This window comes from Salmo salar, chromosome ssa14, assembly GCF_905237065.1.
Source record: "Salmo salar chromosome ssa14, Ssal_v3.1, whole genome shotgun sequence".
Classification (NCBI taxonomy): domain Eukaryota; kingdom Metazoa; phylum Chordata; class Actinopteri; order Salmoniformes; family Salmonidae; genus Salmo; species Salmo salar.
In genome coordinates this window covers 52,863,044-52,885,607 of record NC_059455.1, presented here as the reverse complement: position 1 = coordinate 52,885,607, position 22,564 = coordinate 52,863,044, and the positions used below count along the sequence as shown (strand labels likewise).

Below are 22,564 nucleotides of genomic sequence, written 5' to 3'. Positions count from 1 at the left end.
AATGTACTTTATCAGTTGGTACGCACCAACATTGAAAACTACATTTACTACAATGCATTGCGCTTATGGTGTGTCTATATATTCGGTCCGGTAAGAAAAGAGGAACGTTTTTTTTAAGCCAGAACATAACAAAGTAACTAGTCTTTCAAGTAGCTAGCTGTTTGTAGAAACTCTGATTTAGGTATATCCCCCATTGGTTTTCGTTCTACACGGGATTGTGAAATTCGTACAGTTTGTCTGCTACATAAACTAACCGTTGACAGATAGCTAGTTAGCTTAGCACCGTAGACGGTAAAAAGCGCCGAACTAGCGAGATGGTATCAGTCAACCCAGTGGACTCTGATCCGGTACTCGGGATCAACGTTGTGGTGAAGGATGAAGAGGGAGAGGTAGTGGATTATTTAACTGAACCAAGTAAGTTTTGATGGATCCATGTAACTAAACTATGTTTTTGTGATATTGTTTTAGTTTTTTTGTTATAGCCTATGTGTTTTTATTCTGTTTTCAAATAGTGCTGTCCTGGGGTGTGAAAGAGGAACAAGAAGAGGTACCGTGTCACCTAGGAGAACACGGTAAGTCTGAGTGATAATAGAGAGAAATAGTTATGGCGTATTTTTGTAGGCACTAAAGCCGGTGTCGGCTTCAGTTCGGCTGGCGGCAAGGCGAACCGGACGAGTGTACTCGTATGGTCCCTAAAATGATGTTCACTTGAAAAACCAAAAAAATAAATAAGGGGGAAAGCGGCAATATTACCCAGGGCCAGTAGAGGGCGGTGAACTGGTAATACACATCTACGGCCAAACAAGGAAGTGACAACAACCAAACAAGGAAGAAACGCGCTGGGGAATATAAACAAAGAATTTTATAACAGAAAGAATATAGGCCACAGCCTGTCGTTTCCAACGGGGACAAATGAGTCATTGTGGGCAGAGCCAGAGATTCTATTGGCGTGTTCTCGCATGCATCTGCATATTTCCATTAGGGAACGCCTATTGTGTGCTATAACTCAATTCTCTTTTGCACTCCTCCTAAGCGATGCTATTTTTCACAAGTTTTTCAAAAGGTAAAGTCTACAAAACGTAGTTCACTCTGTTCATAACATTTTCTAGTTTTGGGAACAGAACTGCATTGACATCAAATGTTTAATTGATGAGAAAATGTGCATAATGTAGGCAAAAATCCATCTAATTTGTCTTCTCCCACTGCCGGCCAGTGAGCAAGCAGATGCTTGACATTTTATACATCCGGTGAAATATCCGTCTCATTGTTCTATCTGTGATATAATAGTGTACACAGAGAGACACTTGACTGGCGAGATAACGGAAGTTGTGCGAATTGCCCAGGGTCTACTAGATTTGATATATTTAGAAACACGCATAATGGGGATCTACAATCAATCAATCGATCAAATGTATTTATATAGCCCTTCTTACATCAGCTGGTGTCACAAAGTGCATTACAGAAACCCAGCCTTAAATCCCAAACAGAAAGCAATGCAGGTGTAGAAGCACGGTGGCTAGGAAAAACTCCCTAGAAAGGCCAGAACCTAGGAAGAAACCTAGAGAGGAACCAGGCTGAGGGGTGGCCAGTCCTCTTCTGGCTGTGCCAGGTAGAGATTATAACAGAACATGGCCAAGATGTTCAAATGTTCATAAATGACCAGCAGGGTCAAATAATAATAATCACAGTGGTTGTCGAGGGTGCAACAGGTCAGCACCTCAGGAGTAAATGTCAGTTGGCTTTTCATAGCCGATCATTCAGAGTATCTCTACTGCTCCTGCTGTCTCTAGAGAGTTGAAAACAGCAGGTCTGGGACAGGTAGCACGTCCGGTGAACAGGTCAGGGTTCCATAGCCGCAGGCAGAACAGTTGAAACTGGAGCAGCAGCACGGCCAGGTGGACTGGGGACAGCAAGGAGTCATCAGGCCAGGTAGTCCTGAGGCATGGTCCTAGGGCTCAGGTCCTCTGAGAAAGAGAGTTAGAGAGAGCATACTTAAATTCACACAGGACACCGGATAAGGCAGGAGAAATACTCCAGATGTAACAGACTGACCCTAGCCCCCCGACACATAAACTACTGCAGCATAAATACTGGACGCTGAGACAGGAGGGGTCGGGGGACACTGACCCCATCTGACGATACCCCCGGACAGGGCCAAACAGGCAGGATATACCCCCACCCACTTTGCCAAAGCACAGCCCCCACACCACTAGAGGGATAACTTCAACCACCAACTTACCATCCTGAGACAAAGCCGAGTATAACCCACAAAGATCTCCGCCACGGCACAACCCAAGGGGGGGTGCCAACCGGGACAGGAAGATCACGTCAGTGACTCAACCCACTCAAGTGATGCACCCCTCCTAGGGACGGCATGGAAGCGCACCAGTAAGCCAGTCACTCAGCCCCTGTAATAGGGTTAGAGACAGAGAATCCCAGTGGAGAGAGGGGAACCGGCCAGGCAGAGACGGCAAGGGCGGTTCGTTGCTCCAGCCTTTCCGTTCACCTTCACACTCCTGGGCCAGACTACACTCAATCATAGGACCTACTGAAGAGATGAGTCTTCAATAAAGACTTAGTGGTCGAGACCGAGTCTGCGTCTCTCACATGGGTAGACAGACCATTCCATAAAAATGGGGCTCTATAGGAGCAGCCTCCAGCTGTTTGCTTAGAAATTCTAGGGACAGTAAGGAGGCCTGCGTCTTGTGACCGTAGCGCACATGTAGGTATGTACGGCAGGACCAAATCGGAAAGATGGGTAGGAGCAAGCCCATGTAATGCTTTGTAGGTTAGCAGTAAAACCTTGAAATCAGCCCTTGCCTTAACAGGAAGCCAGTGTAGAGAGGCTAGCACTGGAGTAATATGATACAATTTTGGGGTTCTAGTCAAGATTCTAGCAGCGATGTTTAGCACTAACTGAAGTTTATTTAGTGCTTTAGCCGGAAAGTAGAGCATTGCAGTAGTCTAACCTAGAAGTGACAAAAGCATGGATGCATTTTTCTGCATCATTTTTGGACGGAAAGTTTCTGATTTTTGCAATGTTACGCAGATGGAAAAAAGCTGTCCTTGAAACAGTCTTGATATGTTCGTCAGAAGAGAGATCAGGGTCCATAGTAACGCCGAGGTCCTTCACAGTTTTTTATTTGAGACGACTCTACAACCATCAAGATTAATTGTCAGATTCAACAGAAGATCTCTTTGTTTCTTGGGACCTAGAACTAGCATCTCTGTTTTGTCCGAGTTTAAAAGTAAAACATTTGCCGCCATCCACTTCCTTATGTCTGAAACACAGGCTTCCAGGGAGGGCAATTTTGGGGCTTCACCATGTTTCAACGAAATGTACAGCTGTGTGTCATCTGCATAGCAGTGAAAGTTAACATTATGTCTCCGATTGACATCATCAAGAGGTAAAATAGATAGTGAAAACAATAGCGGTCCTAAAACAGAACCTGATTTTTAATGTACTAGAATACTAGATTTGATGTACCTAGCAACACGCATAATAGGGATCTACTAGATTTGAGGTACCTAGCAACACGCATAATAGGGATCTACTAGATTTGAGGTACCTAGCAACACGCGTAATGGGGATCTATTAGATTTGAGGTACCTAGCAACACATATAAAGACTAAGACGGCGCCAAAAATCATGGCTGACGTTTTACATTCTCCAATTGTGTTATTTGGTAAATTTTTTTGTGTAACTTATTTTTTAACTTATTGTGTACATAATGTTGCTGCTGCCGTCTCTTATGACCTAAAATAACTTCTGGACATCAGAACAGCGATTACTCACCGCGGACTGGATGAAACGTTTTCCTTTAACGAGTCAGACGAGAAGGATATCCTGCTTTCACTGGAACAGGCCCAGATCCACGCCTTTTGCGTGAAGAAAAGATGCAGGAAAGGGGCCGCAGATCGGCCAGCCTTCTGAGAATCCATAGGCGAGCCACCGTCCGTTGTTCTTGCTAACATGCAATCATTGGAAAATAAAATTGATGACCTACTATTAAGATTATCCTACCAACAGGACATCAAAAACTGTAACATCTTATGTTTCACCGAGACGTGGCTGAATGACAATACGGACAATATAGAGCTAATGGGATTTTCCATGCACCGGCAGAACAGAGACGCTACCTCTGGTAAGACGAGGGGTGGGGGTGTGTGTCTATTTGTCAATAACAGCTGGTGCGCGGTGTCTAATATTAAAGTCTCGAGGTATTGCTCGCCTGAGGTAGAGTACCTCATGATAAGCTGTAGACCACACTATCTACCAAGAGTTCTCATCTATATTATTCGTAGCCGTCTATTTACCACCACAGACCGACGCTGGCACTAAGACCGCTCTCAACCAACTCTGAGGCCATAAGCAAAGACGAAAATGCTCACCCAGAAGTGGCGCTCCTAGTGGCCGGGGACTTTAATGCAGGCAAACTTAAATCAGTTTTACCTCATTTTTTTACCAGCATGTTAAATGTGCAACCAGAGAAAATATCTTAGACCACCTTTACTCCACACACAGAGACGCGTACAAAGCTCTCCCCCGCCCTCCATTTGGCAAATCTGACCATAATTCTAACCTCCTGATTCCTGCTTGCACGCAAAAACTAAAGCAGGAAGTACCAGTGACTCGCTCAATACGGAAGTGGTCAGATGACGCGGATGCTATACTACAGGACTGTTTTGCAGCACAGACTGGAATATGTTCCGGGATTCATCCAATGGCATTGAGGAGTCCACCACCTCAGTCATCGGCTTCATCAATAAGTGCATCGACAATGTCGTCCCCACAGTGACTGTACGTACATATCCCAACCAGAAGCCATGGATTACAGACAACATCCGCATCGCGCTAAAGGCTAGAGCTGCCGCTTTCAAGGAGCGGGAGACTAATCCAGACGCTTATAAGAAATCCTGCTATGCCCTCAGACGAACCATCAAACAGGCAAAGCATCAATACAGGATGAAGATTGAATCCTACTACACCAGCTCTGACACTTGTCGGATGTACCAGGGCTTGAAAACTATTACAGACAACAAAGGGAAACCCAGACGCGAGCTGCCCAGTGACACGAGCCTATCAGACAAGCTAAATGCCTTTTATGCTCGCTTCGAAGCAAGCAACACTGAAGCATGCACGAGTGCACCAGCTGTTCTGGATGACTGTGTGATAACGCTCTCGGTAGCCGATGTGAACAAAACCTTTAAACAGGTCAACATTCACAAAGCCGCTGGGCCAGACGGATTACCAGAGCGTGTACTCAAAGCATACGCTGACCAACTGTCAAGTGTCTTCACTGACATTTTCAACCTCTCCCTGACCAAGTCTGTAATATCTACGTGTTTCAAGCAGACCACCATAGTCCCTGTGCCCAAAGAAGCGAAGGTAACCTGCCTAAATGATTACCGCCCCGTGGCACTCAGGTCGGTAGCCATGAAGTGCTTTGAAAGGCTGGTCATGGCTCACATCAACACCATCATCGCAGAAACTCTAGACCCACTCCAATTCACATACCGCCCCAACAGATCCACAGATGATGTAATCTCTATTGCACTCCACACTGCCCTTTCTCACCTGGACTAAAGGAACACCTATGTGAGAATGCTGTTCATTGACTACAGCTCAGCGTTCAACACCATAGTGCCCATGAAGCTCACCTCTAAGCTAAGGACCCTGGGACTGAACACCTCCCTCTGCAACTGGATCCTGGACTTCCTGACGAGCCGACCCCAGGTGGTAAGAGTAGGTAACAACACATCCGCCACGCTGATCCTTAACACAGGGGCCCCTCAGGGGTGTGTACTTAGGTCCCTCCTCTATTTCCTGTTCACCCACGACTGCGTGGCCAAACACGACTCCAACACCATCATTAAGTTTGCTGACGACACAACAGTGGTAGGCCTGATTACCGACAACGATGAGACGGCCTATAGGGAGGAGGTCAGAGAACTGGCAGTGTGGTGCCAGGACAACAACCTCTCCCTCAATGTGAGCAAGACAACAGAGGTGATCGTGGACTACAGTGGAGCGGGTCGAGAGTTTCAAGTTCTTTGGTGTCCACATCACCAACGAATGATCGTGGTCCAAACACACCAAGACAGTCGTGAAGAGGGCACAGCAAAACCTTTTCCCCCTCAGGATACTGAAAAGATTTGGCATTGGTCCCCAGATCCTCAAAAGGTTCTACAGATGCACCATCGAGAGCATCCTGACTGGTTGCATCACCGCCTAGTATGGCAGCTTCTCTGAATCCGTTCATAAGGCGCTACAGGGGGTAGTGCATACGGCCCAGTACATCACTGGGGCCAAGCTTCCTGTCATCCAGGACCTATATAATAAGCGGTGTCAGAGGAAAGCCCATAGAATTGTCAGAGACTCCAGTCACTCAAGTTATAGACTGTTTTCTCTGCTACCGCACGGCAAGCGGTACCGGAGCGCCAAGTCTAGGACCAAAAGGCTTCTAAACAGCTTCTACCCCCAAGCCATAAGACTGCTGAACAATTAATAAAATCGCCACCGGACAATTTACACTGAACCCCCCCCCCTCTTTGTTTTGTACACTGCTGCTACTCTCTGTTTATTATCTATGCATAGTTACTTCACCTCTACCTACATGTAAAAATTACCTCAACTAACCTGTACCCCCACACACTGACTCGGTACCGGTACCCCCTGTATATAGCCTCCACACTGACTTGGTACCGGTACCCCCTGTATATAGCCTCCACATTGACTTGGTACGGTTACCCCCTGTATATAGCCTCCACATTGACTCTGTACCGGTACCCCCTGTATATAGCCTCCACACTGACTCGGTACCGGTACCCCCTGTATATAGCCTCCACACTGACTCGGTACCGGTACCCCCCTGTATATAGCCTCCACATTGACTCTGTCCGCCCCCTGTATATAGTCTCCAATTGACTCTGCGGTACCCCCTGTATATAGCCTCCACACTGACTTGGCGGACCCCCTGTATTAGCCTCACACTGACTCACCGGTACCCCCTGTATATAGCCTCCACACTGACTCGGTACCGGTACCCCCCTGTATATAGCCTCCACATTGACTCTGTACCGGTACCCCCCCTGTATATAGTCTCCACATTGACTCTGTACCGGTACCCCCTGTATATAGCCTCCACACTGACTCTGTACCGGTACCCCCTGTATATAGCCTCGTTATTCATATTGTGTTACTTTTTGTTATTACTTTTTATTTTAGTCTACTTGGTAAATATTTTCTTAACTCTTGTTGAACTGCACTGTTGGTTAAGGGCTTGTAAGTAAACATTTCACGGTAAAGTCTACACTTATTGTATTCGGCGCATGTGACAAAGTTTGATTTGATTTAATAGGGATCTACTAGATTTTCTGTACCTAGCAACAACATAATAGGCCAGATATGGAGACAGAGAAGATGTTACAGGTGCATCATGGTGGGCGTAAGGCCGAGAGAGCAATGGTGGAGTGATTCAATAGTTCTTTTAGGTCTGAACTGCTGCAGAAGACCCTTGTTTTACCACCGCCAGCTGTCCTGCCACAACGACAATTCCTTGTGTTTTCCTGGGAGATGTAGCTTTCCCTCCACATGAGAACCTCGTGCTCCCTCATCCAGGTATGTTGATAATAGAATGTTTCAATCAATCTAATTTCCCTTGTTACTGCATACATGTATGCACCTCTGAGAAACGCCATTTTATCAAGGCTTTTGGAATATGGTTTCTGGAAAATTGTATGATATTAAAAAAATATATATTTTTGAAATTTTTTTGTATTTAAAAAAAAAAATGTATCTCAGACATGTATGTATCTGCCATATATCCTCTCATTCACAGGTGTCTCAATAAACCTGGGCGTACCTTGAACCATCACCCCTCTCGTTCTCGCAGTCAGAGAATGCATTCGGCATTATGGCTTCGACGAGGGTTCTTGGTCGTCCAATCGAGGGTACCCCTGAAAATGACGGGTGACCCTCCACAACTACCTGTCTTCCACAGATGAAGCTCATTAGCCAAACGTAAGATGCACTACATGACCAAAAGTATGTGGACACCTGCTTGTTGAACATCTCATTCCAATATCATGGGCATTAATATGGAGTTGTTCCCCCACTTTGCTGCTATAACAGCCTCCTCTCTTCTGGGAAGGCTTTCCACTAGATGTTGGAACATTGCTGCTATAACAGCCTCCTCTCTCTTCTGGGAAGTCATTAATATGGAGTTGGTCCCCCTTTGCTGCTATAACAGCCTCCACTCTTCTGGGAAGTCAGTAATATGGAGTTGGTCCCCCCTTTGCTGCTATAACAGCCTCTACTCTTCTGGGAAGGCTTTCCACTAGATGTTGGAACATTGTTGCAGGGATTTGCTTTCATTCAGCCACAAGAGCATTAGTGAGGTTGGGCGCTGATGTTGGGCGATTAGGCCTGGCTCACAGTCAGCGTTCCAATTCATCACATTTGCTGACAACCCGCCAAACCCCCCCGGACGTTGCCATGGCAAGAAGCCATGGTTAGAAGAGGACAACTCAACCCAAGGCCAGCCAATCAGAACAGGCCTTTGTTTGGACTGCTCACACACACTCCTTAATGGACGCACTGTGAACGAAAGTAGTTTGTACTAAAATGTCGAGTTTTAATCTTGTTAATAAATTGAAACCTGATTTCTGTGACGTCTCAGTGTTCAGTAATTTAGATTTAGATTGAACTACACCATCAGTAGAAGAAAGCCTGTAAGGTCTGTGCCACACCTTCTCTACGTTGTCAGAACTTGATGTCCAAATGGATTGGAACACCACGTATTGAGATGAAATGCCAAAAGAACGGCCCGCTAATAAACCTTTTCTTGCTTCTGAAAGTACAAAAGTGTCTGCTGAGAACAGACATGTAAACAAGTGTTTATGGAAGAACAGTGTGCAGTTACACATATTAGGTTTGGGGAACAGTGTACATGGAGAGGGGGGACATTAGGAGTGTCTGGGGAACAGTGTACATGGAGAGGGGACATTAGGAGTGTCTGGGGAACAGTGTACATGGAGAGGAGAGGAGGGACATTTAGGAGTGTCTGGGGAACAGTGTACATGGAGAGGAGGAGGGACATTAGGAGTGTCTGGGGAACAGTGTACATGGAGTGGAGGAGAGGGGGGACATTAGGAGTGTCTGGGGAACAGTGTACATGGAGAGGAGAGGAGGGACATTAGGAGTGTCTGGGGAACAGTGTACATGGAGAGGGGGGGACATTAGGAGTGTCTGGGGAACAGTGTACATGGAGTGGAGGAGAGGGGGGACATTAGGAGTGTCTGGGGAACAGTGTACATGGAGAGGAGGAGGGACATTAGGAGTGTCTGGGGAACAGTGTACATGGAGAGGAGGAGGGACATTAGGAGTGTCTGGGGAACAGTGTACATGGAGAGGAGGGACATTAGGAGTGTCTGGGGAACAGTGTACATGGAGAGGAGGGACATTAGGAATGTCTGGGGAACAGTGTACATGGAGAGAAGGGACATTAGGAGTGTCTGGGGAACAGTGTACATGGAGTGGAGGAGAGGGGGACATTAGGAGTGCTACAAGCTACAAGACCATGGTGATTGCCTACGGAGCTGTGAAGGGAACGGCACCTCCATACCTTCAGGCTCTGATCAGGCCCTACACCCAAACAAGGGCACTGCGTTCATCCACCTCTGGCCTGCTGGCCCCCCTACCTCTGAGGAAGCACAGTTCCCGCTCAGCCCAGTCAAAACTGTTCGCTGCTCTGGCACCCCAATGGTGGAACAAGCTCCCTCACGACGCCAGGACAGCGGAGTCAATCACCACCTTCCGGAGACACCTGAAACAACCCCACCTCTTTAAGGAATACCTAGGATAGGATAAAGTTATCCTTCTAACCCCCCCCCCTTAAAAGATTTAGATGCACTGGATATCATAAGGTGAATGCACCAATTTGTAAGTCGCTCTGGATAAGAGCGTCTGCTAAATGACTTAAATGTAAATGTAGGAGTGTCTGGGGAACAGTGTACATGGAGAGGAGGAGGGGGACATTAGGAGTTTCTGGGGAACAGTGTACATGGAGAGGGGACATTAGGAGTGTCTGGCCAGCTCTAGGAAGAGTCTTGGTGGTTCCAAACTTATTTTATTTAAGAATGATGGAGGCCACTGTCTCGCTGCTCCACGGACAATTCCTTTGACTTCATGGTTTGGTTTCTGCTCTGACATGCACTGTCAACTCTGGGACTTTATATTGACATGTGTCTGCTTTTCCAAATCATGTCCAATCAACTGAATTTACCACAGGTGAAAGCAAAGATAACTGAACTTAATGACTATCGCCTCATAGCACTCACTTCCGTCATCATGAAGTGCTTTGAGAGACTAGTCAAGGACCATATCACCTCCACCTTACCTGACACCCTAGACCCACTTCAATTTGCTTACCGCCCCAATAGGTCCACAGACGACGCAATCGCCATCACACTGCACACTGCCCTAACCCATCTGGACAAGAGGAATACCTATGTAAGACTGCTGTTCATTGACTACAGCTCAGCATTCAACACCATAGTACCCTCCAAGCTCACCATTAAGCTCTAGACCCTGGGTCTCCACCCCACCCTGTGCGATTGGGTCCTGGACTTCCTGACGGGCCACCCCCAGGTGGTGAAGGTAGGAAACAACACCTCTACTTCGCTGATCCTCAACACTGGGGCCCACAAGGGTGCGTGCTCAGCCCTCTCCTGTACTCCCCGTTCACCCATGACTGCGTGGTCATGCACGCCTCCAACTCAATCATCAAGTTTGCAGATGACACAACAGTAGTGGGCCTGATTACCAACAACGACGAGACAACTTACAGGGAGGAGGTGAGGGCTCTTGGAGTGTGGTCTCAGGAAAACAACCTCTCACTCAACGTCAACAAAATAAAGGAGATGATCGTGGACGTCAGGAAACAGCAGAGGGAGCATCCCCCTATCCACATCGACAGGACAGAAATGGAGAAGGTGGAAAGTTTTAAGTTCCTCGGCGTACACATCACGGACAAACTGAAATGGTCCAACCACACACAGTGTGGTGAAGAAGGCGTAGCAGCGCCTCTTAAACCTCAGGAGGCTGAAGAAATGTGGTATGTCACCAAAACCCTCAAACTTTTACAGATGCACAATTGAGAGCATCCTCTCAGGCTGTATGGCAACTGCTCCGCTCACAACCTCAGGGCTCTCCAGAGGGTGGTGAGGTCTGAACAACACGTCACCGGGGACAAACTACCTGCCCTCCAGGACACCTACACCACCTGATGTCACAGGAAGGCCAAAAAGATCATCAAGGACAACAACCACCCGAGCCACTGCCTGTTCACCCCGCTATCATCCAGAAGGCGAGGTCAGTACAGGTGCCTCAAAGCTGGGACCGAGAGACTGAAAAACAGCTTCTATCTCAAGGCCATTTGTTGTTATTATGGATCCCCATTAGTTCCTGCCAAGGCAGCAGCTACTCTTCCTGGGGGTTTATTATGGATCCCCATTAGTTCCTGCCAAGGCAGCAGCTACTCTTCCTGGGGTTTATTATGGATCCCCATTAGTTCCTGGCAAGGCAGCAGCTACTCTTCCTGGGGTTTATTATGGATCCCCATTAGTTCCTGCCTAGGCAGCAGCTACTCTTCCTGGGGGTTTATTATGGATCCCCATTAGTTCCTGCCTAGGCAGCAGCTACTCTTCCTGGGGGTTTATTATGGATCCCCATTAGTTCCTGCCAAGGCAGCAGCTACTCTTCCTGGGGGTTTATTATGGATCCCCATTAGTTCCTGCCAAGGCATCAGCTACTCTTCCTGGGGGTTTAATATGGATCCCCAGTTGTTCCTGGCAAGGCAGCAGCTACTCTTCCTGGGGTTTATTATGGATCCCCATTAGTTCCTGCCAAGGCAGCAGCTACTCTTCCTGGGGGTTTATTATGGATCCCCATTAGTTCCTGCCAAGGCAGCAGCTACTCTTCCTGGGGTTTATTATGGATCCCCATTAGTTCCTGTCAAGGCAGCAGCTACTCTTCCTGGGGTCCAGCAAAATGAAGGCAGTTTATACAATTTTAAAAACATTACAATACATTGACTGTGTGCCCTCAGGCCCCTACTCCACCACTGCCACATATATACAGTACAAAATCCATGTGTGTGTATTGCGTATCCTATCGTTCGTGGGCATGTTTGTGTTGCTTCACAGTCCCCGCTGTTCCATAAGGTGTTTTTTTTAATCTGGTTTTTTTAATCTGTTTTTAAATCTGATTCTACTGCTGCTTGAGTTACTTGATGTGGAAAAGAGTTCCATGTAGCCATGGCTCTATGTAGTACTGTGCACCTCCCATAGTCTGTTCTGGACTTGGGGACTGTGAAGAGACCTCTGGTGGCATGTCTTGTGGGGTATGTATGGGTGTCTGAGCTGTGTGCTAGGTGTTTAAACAGACAGCTCGGTGCATTCAACATGTCAACACCTCTCATAAATACAAGTAGTGATGAAGTCAGGACCTGCCTTGTTGATAGTGCTGTTAAGAAGGTAGAAACTAGGGCCTGTAGGACCTGCCTTGTTCTAACTACACCAATTTAGCATAACAGGCACGCAAACAATGTTTGTGTGTTTTAAGCTTCACTGCGTTCCTGTCAAGGTGGCAGAGGCATGAAGGCACCCTGCAGTGATGTGTTAATTAGCTGAGAGCTACAGTGGGGTCTGAAAGTATTGACACCCTTGATAAAGATGAGCAAAAAGGACTATAAAATGCATCATTCAAATACTGAGCTATATTGTATGCTTAAAGAAAAGAGACATTATTTTATACTAATACAATTGATCAGAGAAAGAGACTTTGTTTAACAAGTAATATATTTTTTTTTCTCAAAAAGGTAACTTAGGGGTGAAAATTATTGATACACCAGTTTTCAATACCTTTTAATATCTCACATTGCAAGGTACCTGCACTGTCTTTTTCTGTTTTATGAGTTGGAAAACACATTGAGAGGAATCTTAGACCACTCCTCCATAAATAATCCTTCCAGATGGTTGATATCCTTCGTCTGCGCTTATGGACTGCCGTCTTCATTTAAATGAAATCAAATCAAAGTTTATTTGTCACGTGTGCTTCCAGAGGCAGTTTGGAACTCGGTAGTGAGTGTAGCCTTCCCTGTAGCTCAGTTGGTAGAGCATGGTGTTTGCAACGCCAGGGTTGTGGGTTCGATTCCCACCCCCCGCCAGCACAGGAAAATTTTTTTTTATGAAATGTATGCATTCACTACTGTAAGTCGCTCTGGATAAGAGCGTCTGCTAAATGACTAAAATGTAAAATGTAAATGTTGTTGATAGTGTTAAGAAGGTAGAAACTAGGGCTGTAGGACCTGCCTTGTTGATAGTGTTGTTAAGAAGGTAGAAACTAGAGCCTGTAGGACCTGCCTTGTTCATAGTGTTGTTAAGAAGGCAGAGCAGCGCTTTATTATAGACAGACTTCTCCCCATGTTAGCTAATGTTGTATCAATATGTTTTGACCATGACAGTTTACAATCCAGGGTTACTCCAAGCAATTTAGTCACCTGCTCAATTTCCACATTATTTATTACAAGATTTAGTTGAGGTTTAGAGTTTAGTGAATGATTTGTCCCAAATACAATGCTTTTAGTTTTAGAAATATTTAGGACTAACTTATTCCTTGCCACCCACTCCGAAACTAACTGCATCTCTTTCTTAAGTGTTGCAGTCATTTCAGTTGCTGTAGTAGCTGGTGTGTATAGTGTTGAGTCGTCCACATATATAGACACTATGGCTTTACTCAAAGCCTGTGGCATGTCGTTAGTAAAGATTGAAAAAAGTAAGGGGCCTAAACAGCTGTCCTGGGGAATTCCTGATTCTACCTGGATTATGTTGGAGAGGCTTCCATTAAAGAACACCCTCCGTGTTCTGTTAGACAGGTAACTCTTTATCCACAATATAGCAGGGGGTGTAAAGCCATAACACATGTTTTTCCAGCAGCAGACTATGATTGATAATTTCAAAAGCCGCACTGAAGTCTAACGAAACAGCCCCAACAATCTTTTATCATCAATTTCTCTCAGCCAATCATCAGTCATTTGTGTAAGTGCTGTGCTTGTTGAATGTCCTTCCCTATAAGCATGCTGAAAGTCTGTTGTCAATTTGTTTACTGTAAAATAGCATTGTATCTGGTCAAACACCATTTTTTCCAGAAGCTTACTAAGGATTTGTAACATGCTGATTGGTCGGCTATTTGAGCCAGTAAAGGGGGCTTTACTATTCTTGGGTAGAGGAATGACTTTAGCTTCCCTCCAGGCCTGAGGGCACTGCTCTCTAGTAGGCTTAAATTGAAGATATGGCAAATAGGAGTGGCAACATGGTCCGCTATTATCCTCAGTAATTAAACTGTTAAACAGCCGTCACTAACACACAGAGAGGCTGCTGCCTACATACAGACTCGAAATCATTGGCCACTTTAATGAATGGATCACCAGCCACTTTAATAATGAATAAATCTACTGCATCTTGCCTATGCTGCTCGGTCATCGCTCATCCAAATATTTATATGTACAGTTGAAGTCGGAAGTTTACATTGGAGGTTGGAGTCATTAAAACTCGTTTTTCAACCACTCCACAAATTTCTTGTTAACAAACTATAGTTGTGGCGAGTAGGTTAGGACATCTACTTTGTGCATGACATAAGTTATTTTTCCAACAATTGTTAACAGACAAATTATTTCACTTATAATTCACTGTATCATAATTGTAGTGGGTCAGAAGTTTACATACACTAAGTTGACTGTGCCTTTAAACTAAACAGCTTGGAAAATTCCAGAAAATGATGTCATGGCTTTAGAAGCTTCTGATAGGCTAATTTACATAATTTGAGTCAATTGAAGGTGTACCTGTGGATGTATTTCAAGGCCTACCTTCAAACTCTGTGCCTCTTTGCTTGACATCATGGGAAAATCTAAAGAAATCAGCCAAGACCTCAGAAACAGAGTTGTAGACCTCCACAAGTCTGGTTCATCCTTGGGAGCAATTTCCAAATGCCCGAAGGTACCACGTTCATCTGTACAAACAATAGTACGCAAGTATAAACACCATGGGACCACACAGCCGTCATTCCGCTCAGGAAGGAGACACGTTCTGTCTCCTAGAGATGAACGTACTTCGGTGCGAAAAGTGCAAATCAATCCCAGAACAGCAGCAAAGGACCTTGTGAAGATGCTGGAGGAAACAGATACAAAAGTATCTATATCCACAGTAAAATGAGTCCTATATCGACATAACCTGAAAGGCCGCTCAGCAAGGAAGAAGCCACTGCTCCAAAACCACCATAAAAAAGCCAGACTACAGTTTGCAACTGCACATGGGGACAAAGATCATACTTTCTGGAGAAATGTTCTCTGGTCTGATGAAACAAAAATAGAACTGTTTGACCATAATGGCCATCGTTATGTTTGGAGGAAAAAGGGGGACGCTTGCAAGCCGAAGAACACCATCCCAACCGTGAAGCACGGGGGTGGCAGCATCATGTTGTGGGGCTGCTTTGCTGCAGGAGGGACTGGTGCACTTCACAAAATAGATGGCTTCATGAGGAGGAAAATGTATGTGGATATATTGAAGAAACATCTCAAGACATCAGTCAGGAAGTTAAAGCTTGGTCGCAAATGGGTCTTCCAAATAGACAATGACCCCAAGCATAATTCCAAAGTTGTGGCAATATGGCTTAAGGACAACAAAGTCAAGGGATTGGAGTGGCCATCACAAAGCCCTGACCTCCATCCTATAGAACATTTGTGGGCAGAACTGAAAAAGTGTGTACGAGCAAGGAGGCCTACAAACCTGACTCCGTTACACCAGTTCTGTCAGGAGGAATGGGCAAAAAGTCACCCAACTTATTGTGGGAAGCTTGTGGAAGGCTACCCGAAACGTTTGACCCAAGTTAAACAATGTAAAGGCAATGCTAGCAAATACTAATTGAGTGTATGTAAACGTCTGACCCACTGGGAATGTGATGAAGCTGAAATAAATCATTCTCTCTACTATTATTCTGACATTTCACATTCTTAAAATAAAGTGGTGATCCTAACTGACCTAAGACAAAGAATCTTTACTATGATTAAATGTTAGGAATTGTGAAAAACGGAGTTTAAATGTATTTGGCTAAGGTGTATGTAAACTTCCGACTTCACCTGTACATATTCTTATTCCATCCCTTTAGATGTGTGTGTATAAGGTAGTTATTGTGGAATTGTTAGATTACTTGTTAGATATTACTGCATGGTCGGAACAAGAAGCACAAGCATTTCGCTACACTCACATTAACATCTGCTAACCATGTGTATGTGACCGATAAAATTTGATTTGAATTTGAGGTGGACTCCAATCATGTTGTAGAAACATCTCAAGGATGATCAATGGAAACAGGATGCACCTGAGCTCAATTTCGAGTCTCATAGCAAAGGGTCTGAATACTTATGTAAATAAGGTATTTCTGTTTTTTATTTTTAATAAATGAGTAAATGTTTTTCGCTTTGGCATTATGTAGATTGAGATGTTTATTTAATCCATTTTAGAATAAGGCTGTAACGTAACAAAATGTGGAAAAAGTCAAAGGGTCCGAATGCTTTCCGAATGCACTGTAAATCACAAAGACTTCATAATTCATAAAGGTCATCTTACCTGACTGGTATTATAGAACACAACATACAGGTAATGTTACCTGACTGGTATTATATAACACAACATAGACTTCATAATTCATAAAGGTCATGTTACCTGACTGATATTATCTCATAGAACATGGAGAGATCTCCTAAGCCTGTGTTTACCCAATACCTTATTTTCAGCCTTTATTCCAGAACCCCATTCCTTCCCATTAATTCCCCATGGGGGTGGCTAAATGAACCCCATTCCTTCCCCATTAATTCCCCATGGGGGTGGCTGAATAAACCCCATTCCTTCCCCATTAATTCCCCATGGGGATGGCTGAATGAACCCCATTCCTTCCCCATTAATTCCCCATGGGGATGGCTGAATGAACCCCATTAATTCCCCATGGGGATGGCTGAATGAACCCCATTCCTTCCCCATTAATTCCCCATGGGAATGGCTGAATGAACCAGAGCCCATTCCTTCCCCATTAATTCCCCATGGGGATGGCTGAATGAACCCCATTCCTTCCCCATTAATTTTCCCATGGGGATGGCTGAATGAACCAGAGCCCATTCCTTCCCCATTAATTTCCCCATGGGGATGGCTGAATGAACCCCATTCCTTCCCCATTAATTTCCCCATGGGGATGGCTGAATGAACTAGAGCCCATTCCTTCCCCATTAATTCCCCATGGGGATGGCTGAATGAACCACATTCCTTCCCCATGGGGATGGCTGAATGAACCAGAGGTAACTTATTTCCAGGTTTTAGGACTACAAGCTCTATCAATGACAATCTTTGTTTATGAGGGGAAATTAATTCAATTAAAATGGTTGTTCCAAATTTTAATTATATTTCAATGATTCCATCAATGTTTACTTAGTGTAAAGGTATTATTAAAGAGCATATGGGAGGGAAAAGACATCAGTATGCAGAAAATACGTGCCCCTAAAGAAAAGGACTTCCAGATGTGGAGCTGTACAACATGGCCTCTCCAGCGATCCAGAACAGCTAAACACTAGAGGAAGTTAAGGAGAGATGGTTTAAATTTAAACGGGGTTTAACAGCTCATTTTGGACCGTTACATATTCTATCCCAAAAGAAGAGCTAATGATACAGATATTCAGGGAATTAATCAATTTCTAGACCATTCCTGAGCGCTGTGGTTGTCAGTGCATTCAAGGATCAAAGAGTCTCCACACCGATAAAGATATGCTTTTGTATGGTACACTGCTATGTGGGGGAAATGAAGGATTCCTACTCTGGGAGACCTGAACAAGAATAAGGTATTTTTGTATAAAGTGTGTGATAATGATATATTGCTAACTAAAAGCTGTGTCAACACTAGGTGGCACCATTATGTCAAAAGGCAACAAGGTTGTAGAAGGTGTATTTTCATTCCCAAGCTTTGTGCAATCAGCCGTTGTATGTTACAATGCTGTTAAAGGTTAATCATGTGAACCTGAATTGTGGCAGAGGGACAATGTGACATAAGAAGTAGAGCTGATAAACCGGAAATATCGACACTGTCCAAAGCGACCATTTTATCGAGGACATTTTACTGATATCGATAACAACGATAGTAGCCTATACTAGAAGAAAGGTTTGAAATGAAACAGGCCTAACTCTGCTAATAACAAGACAAATAACATTCAAAGATGTAGGATTTTAAAAGGTCAAATAAAATGAAAGTAACTGGTGCTTATTAACTTTATAAACATATTGTTCAATTTATCACTATTGTGATAATTCAGTCAATTTATTGTGAAATGGGTTTTGGTCCAAATCGCCCAATAAGAGGATATGATTGTATATTATCACAGATATTGTCAGAGAAGCCAATAGAAAGGTATACAATTAAATGTTTTTCATAGATTTTATTTCCCTCCTGTAAGGTCCCATAGGATGATGTGAAGGGGAACCCTCCTTCACATTGTGGGAAAGCCCGGTTGTGCACCCCCTATGGGACAAAGCTTTGTAGTGCATGGGAGATGGCCTTGGATCCCAGCTCCCTACTGTAGGTCACCAAGGCTGTCTGTTGAGTGACATCTGAAATAAGAGGGATTAACCAGACAGAATGTATAATATTATGTTGAGGTATTGTGTTAAGGCTGGTCCTAAAACATTGGAAAAGCTCTGAGTTATTTGTTATTTATTTAACCTTTATTTAACTAGGCAAGTCAGTTAAGAACAAATTCTTATTTTATAATGACGGCCTACCCCGTGTTGACGGAATGGATTGATACATTGATAAAAAACAACATTGTATGAAATCATGTTGGCAAAGCGGCAGGAGGAAAACAATACAGACTCCAAGAAGAGATGGGAACCATTCCTGTGTTTCCTTACAAGCACATAACAGAATATCATGAAATCGCAGATCATTTATCAGGAAAACATCTCTATGGATCTGCAGTGTCTGTTTTCTCCCTATGGATTTGTGTTTTGTATGAGTGTTTTCTTGTTTAATACAGTACCTACTCATTCAAGAGTTTATTTTATTTTTACTATTTTCTACATTGTAGAATAATAGTGAAGACATCACAACTATGAAATAATACATATTGAATGATGTATTAACCAAAAAAGTGTCAAACAAATCAAAATATATTTTTTATTTGAGATTCTTCAAAGTAGACACCCTTTGCCTTGACGACATCTTTGCACACTCTTTGCATTCTCTCAACCAGCTTCATGAGGAATGCTTTTCCAACAGTCTTGAAGTAGTTCCCACATATGCTGAGCACTTATTGGCTGCTTTTCCTTCCCTCTGCGGTCCGACTCATCCCAAACCATCTCATTTGGGTTGAGGTCAGGTGATTGTGGAGGCCAAATCATCTGATGCAGCATTCCATCACTCTCCTCCTTGGTCAAATAGCCCTTACACAGCCTGGAGGTGTGTTGGGTCATTGTCCTGTTGAAAAACAAATGATAGTCCCACTAAGCCCAAACCAGATGAGATGGCGTTTCGCTGCAGAATGCTGTGGTAGCCATGCTGGTTAAGAGTCCCTTGAATTCTAAATCAAACCAGACAGTCACCAGCAAAGCACCATCACACCTCCTCCTCCATGCTTCACGGTGGGAACCACACTTGCGGAGATCATCCGTTCACCTACTCTGCGTCTCACAAAGACACGGTGGTTGGAACCAATAATCTCAAATTTGGACTCATCAGACCAAAGGACAGATTTCCACTGGTCTAATGTCCATTGCTTGTGTTTCTTGGCCCAAGCAAGTCTCATCTTCTTATTGGTGTCCTTTACTAGTGGTTTCTCTGCAGCAATTTGACCATGAAGGCCTGATTCACACAGTCTCCTCTGAACAGTTGATGTTGAGATGTGTCTGTTACTTGAACTCTATGAAGCATTTATTTGGACTGCAATCTGAGGTGCAGTTCATTGCCGATTTCTGAGGCTGGTAACTCTAATGAACTTATCCTCTGCAGCAGAGGTAACTCTGGGTCTTCCTTTCCTGTGGCGGTCCTCATGAGAGCGAGTTTCATCATAGCGCTTGATGGTTTTTGCGACGGCACTTGAAGAAACTTTCAAAGCTGTCATGAAGGCAAAGGGTGGCTACTTTGAAGAATCTCAAATATAAAATATATTTTGATTTGTTTAACACTTTTTTTGGTTACTACATGATTCCGTATGTGTTAGTTCATGATTTTGATGTCTTTTGACTGGTACTGTATATTGGTTGTTGTTTTGTGTTTTAAAGATGAATTGTTTATACAAAAACAACAATAGATGAAATTATGTAACGTTTAAAACTAATAAAATATCCTACATTTGAATACAGCACTATGAATTTTTTTTGAAAGTAATGCTGTTTCCCTCCTGTCCTGCAGGTGGCTGTATAGACCAGGCTATAGACCCTTCAGAATCACCCCAGAAGAATCAGCAGGGTCACACCACTGAAACCAACTACCCTTGCTTAGCCTGTGGGAAGTATTTCTACAACTCATCAACCCTGCGGAGACACATGCGTACTCACACAGGAGAGAGGCCGTATCACTGCTCTGAGTGTGGGCGGAGCTTCAGTCACTCTGGCAACCTGAGGAGTCATCAGGTGATCCACACAGGAGAGAGACCGTACCACTGTCTGGTCTGCGGCAAGAGCTTCAGTCAGCCAGGAGGCCTGGCCAAGCACCAGAGGACACACACAGGAGAGAAGCCATTCCACTGCACTTTCACAGAGTGCGGCAAGAGTTTCTCCAAGTTAGAACACCTACAGACACACCACAGGACTCACACAGGAGAGAAGCCTTACCCCTGCTCCTCTGACTGTGGAAGGAGATTCTCCAACTCAGGCCAGCTGACCCAACACATGCGTACTCACACAGGAGAGAGGCCGTACCACTGCTCAGAGTGTCTGAAGACCTTCTCCCACCCAGGAGCTCTGAAGGACCACCAGAGGATTCACTCAGGAGAGAGACCCTACGTCTGCGCTGTCTCGGCCTGCGGTAAATCGTTTATAAACTCTGGGGCTCTGAAAAAGCACAGCCAGACGCACACAGGGGAAAAACCTCACTGCTGCTCTGACTGTGGGAGAGGCTTCTCCCAGCTGGCTCACCTCCAGGCTCATCAGAGGACTCACACAGGGGAAAGACCCTATCATTGCTCCCTCTGTTGGAAGAGCTTTATTCAACAAGGGCATCTGGACAGGCATAGACGCATCCACCTAGCTGTGGACACACCTGAAGATCAGTTATCCCCTAGCATCAGTCCAGATCAGCACATTAGACCGATAGATGATCCACCTAACGTCTTTGATGAAGAAACTGTGCCAGAACAACCTGTACATACTGAATTAATGAGTGACCTTGAATGATTGGTTTGATTGCATAATTCCAGACTGTGTCAATTTTTACACTGTTTTTGTTTGTATCTCACTGCTGCATAAAACCATTGGTGTTATTATTCTGTCAAATAGCCTGCAATACATAATGTGGGTGGGTGGACGGACGGACGGACGGACAAGGCCTGATGATGGATGGATGGGTGGGTGGGTGGACGGACGGACGGACAAGGCCTGATGATGGATGGATGGATGGGTGGGTGGGTGGGTGGACGGACAAGGCCTGATGATGAGCTGATGATGGGTGGATGAATGGATGGGTGGACGGACGGACAAGGCCTGAAGATGAGCTAATGATGGGTGGATGGATGGATGATGATGGGTGGGTGGGTGTATGGATGGGTGGGTGGGTGGACGGACAAGGCCTGATGATGAGCTGATGATGGGTGGATGAATGGATGGGTGGACGGACGGACAAGGCCTGAAGATGAGCTAATGATGGGTGGATGGATGGATGATGATGGGTGGATGGGTGGGTGGGTGGGTGGACGGACAAGGCCTGATGATGAGCTGATGATGGGTGGATGAATGGATGGGTGGACGGACGGACAAGGCCTGAAGATGAGCTAATGATGGGTGGATGGATGGATGATGATGTATGGATGGGTGGGTGGGTGGACGGACAAGGCCTGATGATGAGCTGATGATGGGTGGATGAATGGATGGGTGGACGGACGGACAAGGCCTGAAGATGAGCTAATGATGGGTGGATGGATGGATGGATGGATGGATGATGATGGGTGGATGGATGGGTGGGTGGGTGTATGGATGGGTGGATGATGATGATGGATGGATTGATGATGGGTGGATGGGTGGGTGGGTGGATGGATGGATGGGTGGGTGGGTGGATGGATGATGATGGATGGGTGGATGGATGGATGGATGGGTGGGTGGATGGATGGGTGGGTGGGTGGATGGAGTTGTGTTTTCCCTCCCAGTGAATGTTGAACTTTTCATGGCAGTCTAGTTGATAACAGCACGACTGTATGTGTTGAACGTGTAAACGACTATGTGTTGAACGTGTAAATGACTGTGTTGAACGTGTAAA

At 45.0% G+C, this 22,564-nt stretch overlaps 1 protein-coding gene across 1 annotated transcript; it reads left to right on the top strand.

Annotated features, from left to right (window-relative positions):
* The first annotated feature begins 89 nt into the window (after positions 1-89).
* LOC106569722 (zinc finger protein 436) lies at positions 90-22,289 on the top strand. The gene is made up of 3 exons (XM_014141293.2): positions 90-414; positions 513-572; positions 20,507-22,289. Exons 1-3 carry the CDS (start codon positions 315-317, stop codon positions 21,487-21,489), a joined length of 1,143 nt encoding a protein of 380 aa, XP_013996768.1. The 5' UTR covers positions 90-314; the 3' UTR covers positions 21,490-22,289.
* The last annotated feature ends 275 nt before the right edge of the window (positions 22,290-22,564 follow it).

Bases quoted from the DNA above. Each gene is read 5' to 3' on its own strand.
- LOC106569722 (XM_014141293.2), top strand. From the start codon at position 315: ATGGTATCAGTCAACCCAGTGGACTCTGATCCGGTACTCGGGATCAAC. The intron at 415-512 runs GTAAGTTTTGAT...GTTTTCAAATAG, and splicing joins GGATTATTTAACTGAACCAA to TGCTGTCCTGGGGTGTGAAA. The intron at 573-20,506 runs GTAAGTCTGAGT...CCTGTCCTGCAG, and splicing joins GTGTCACCTAGGAGAACACG to GTGGCTGTATAGACCAGGCT.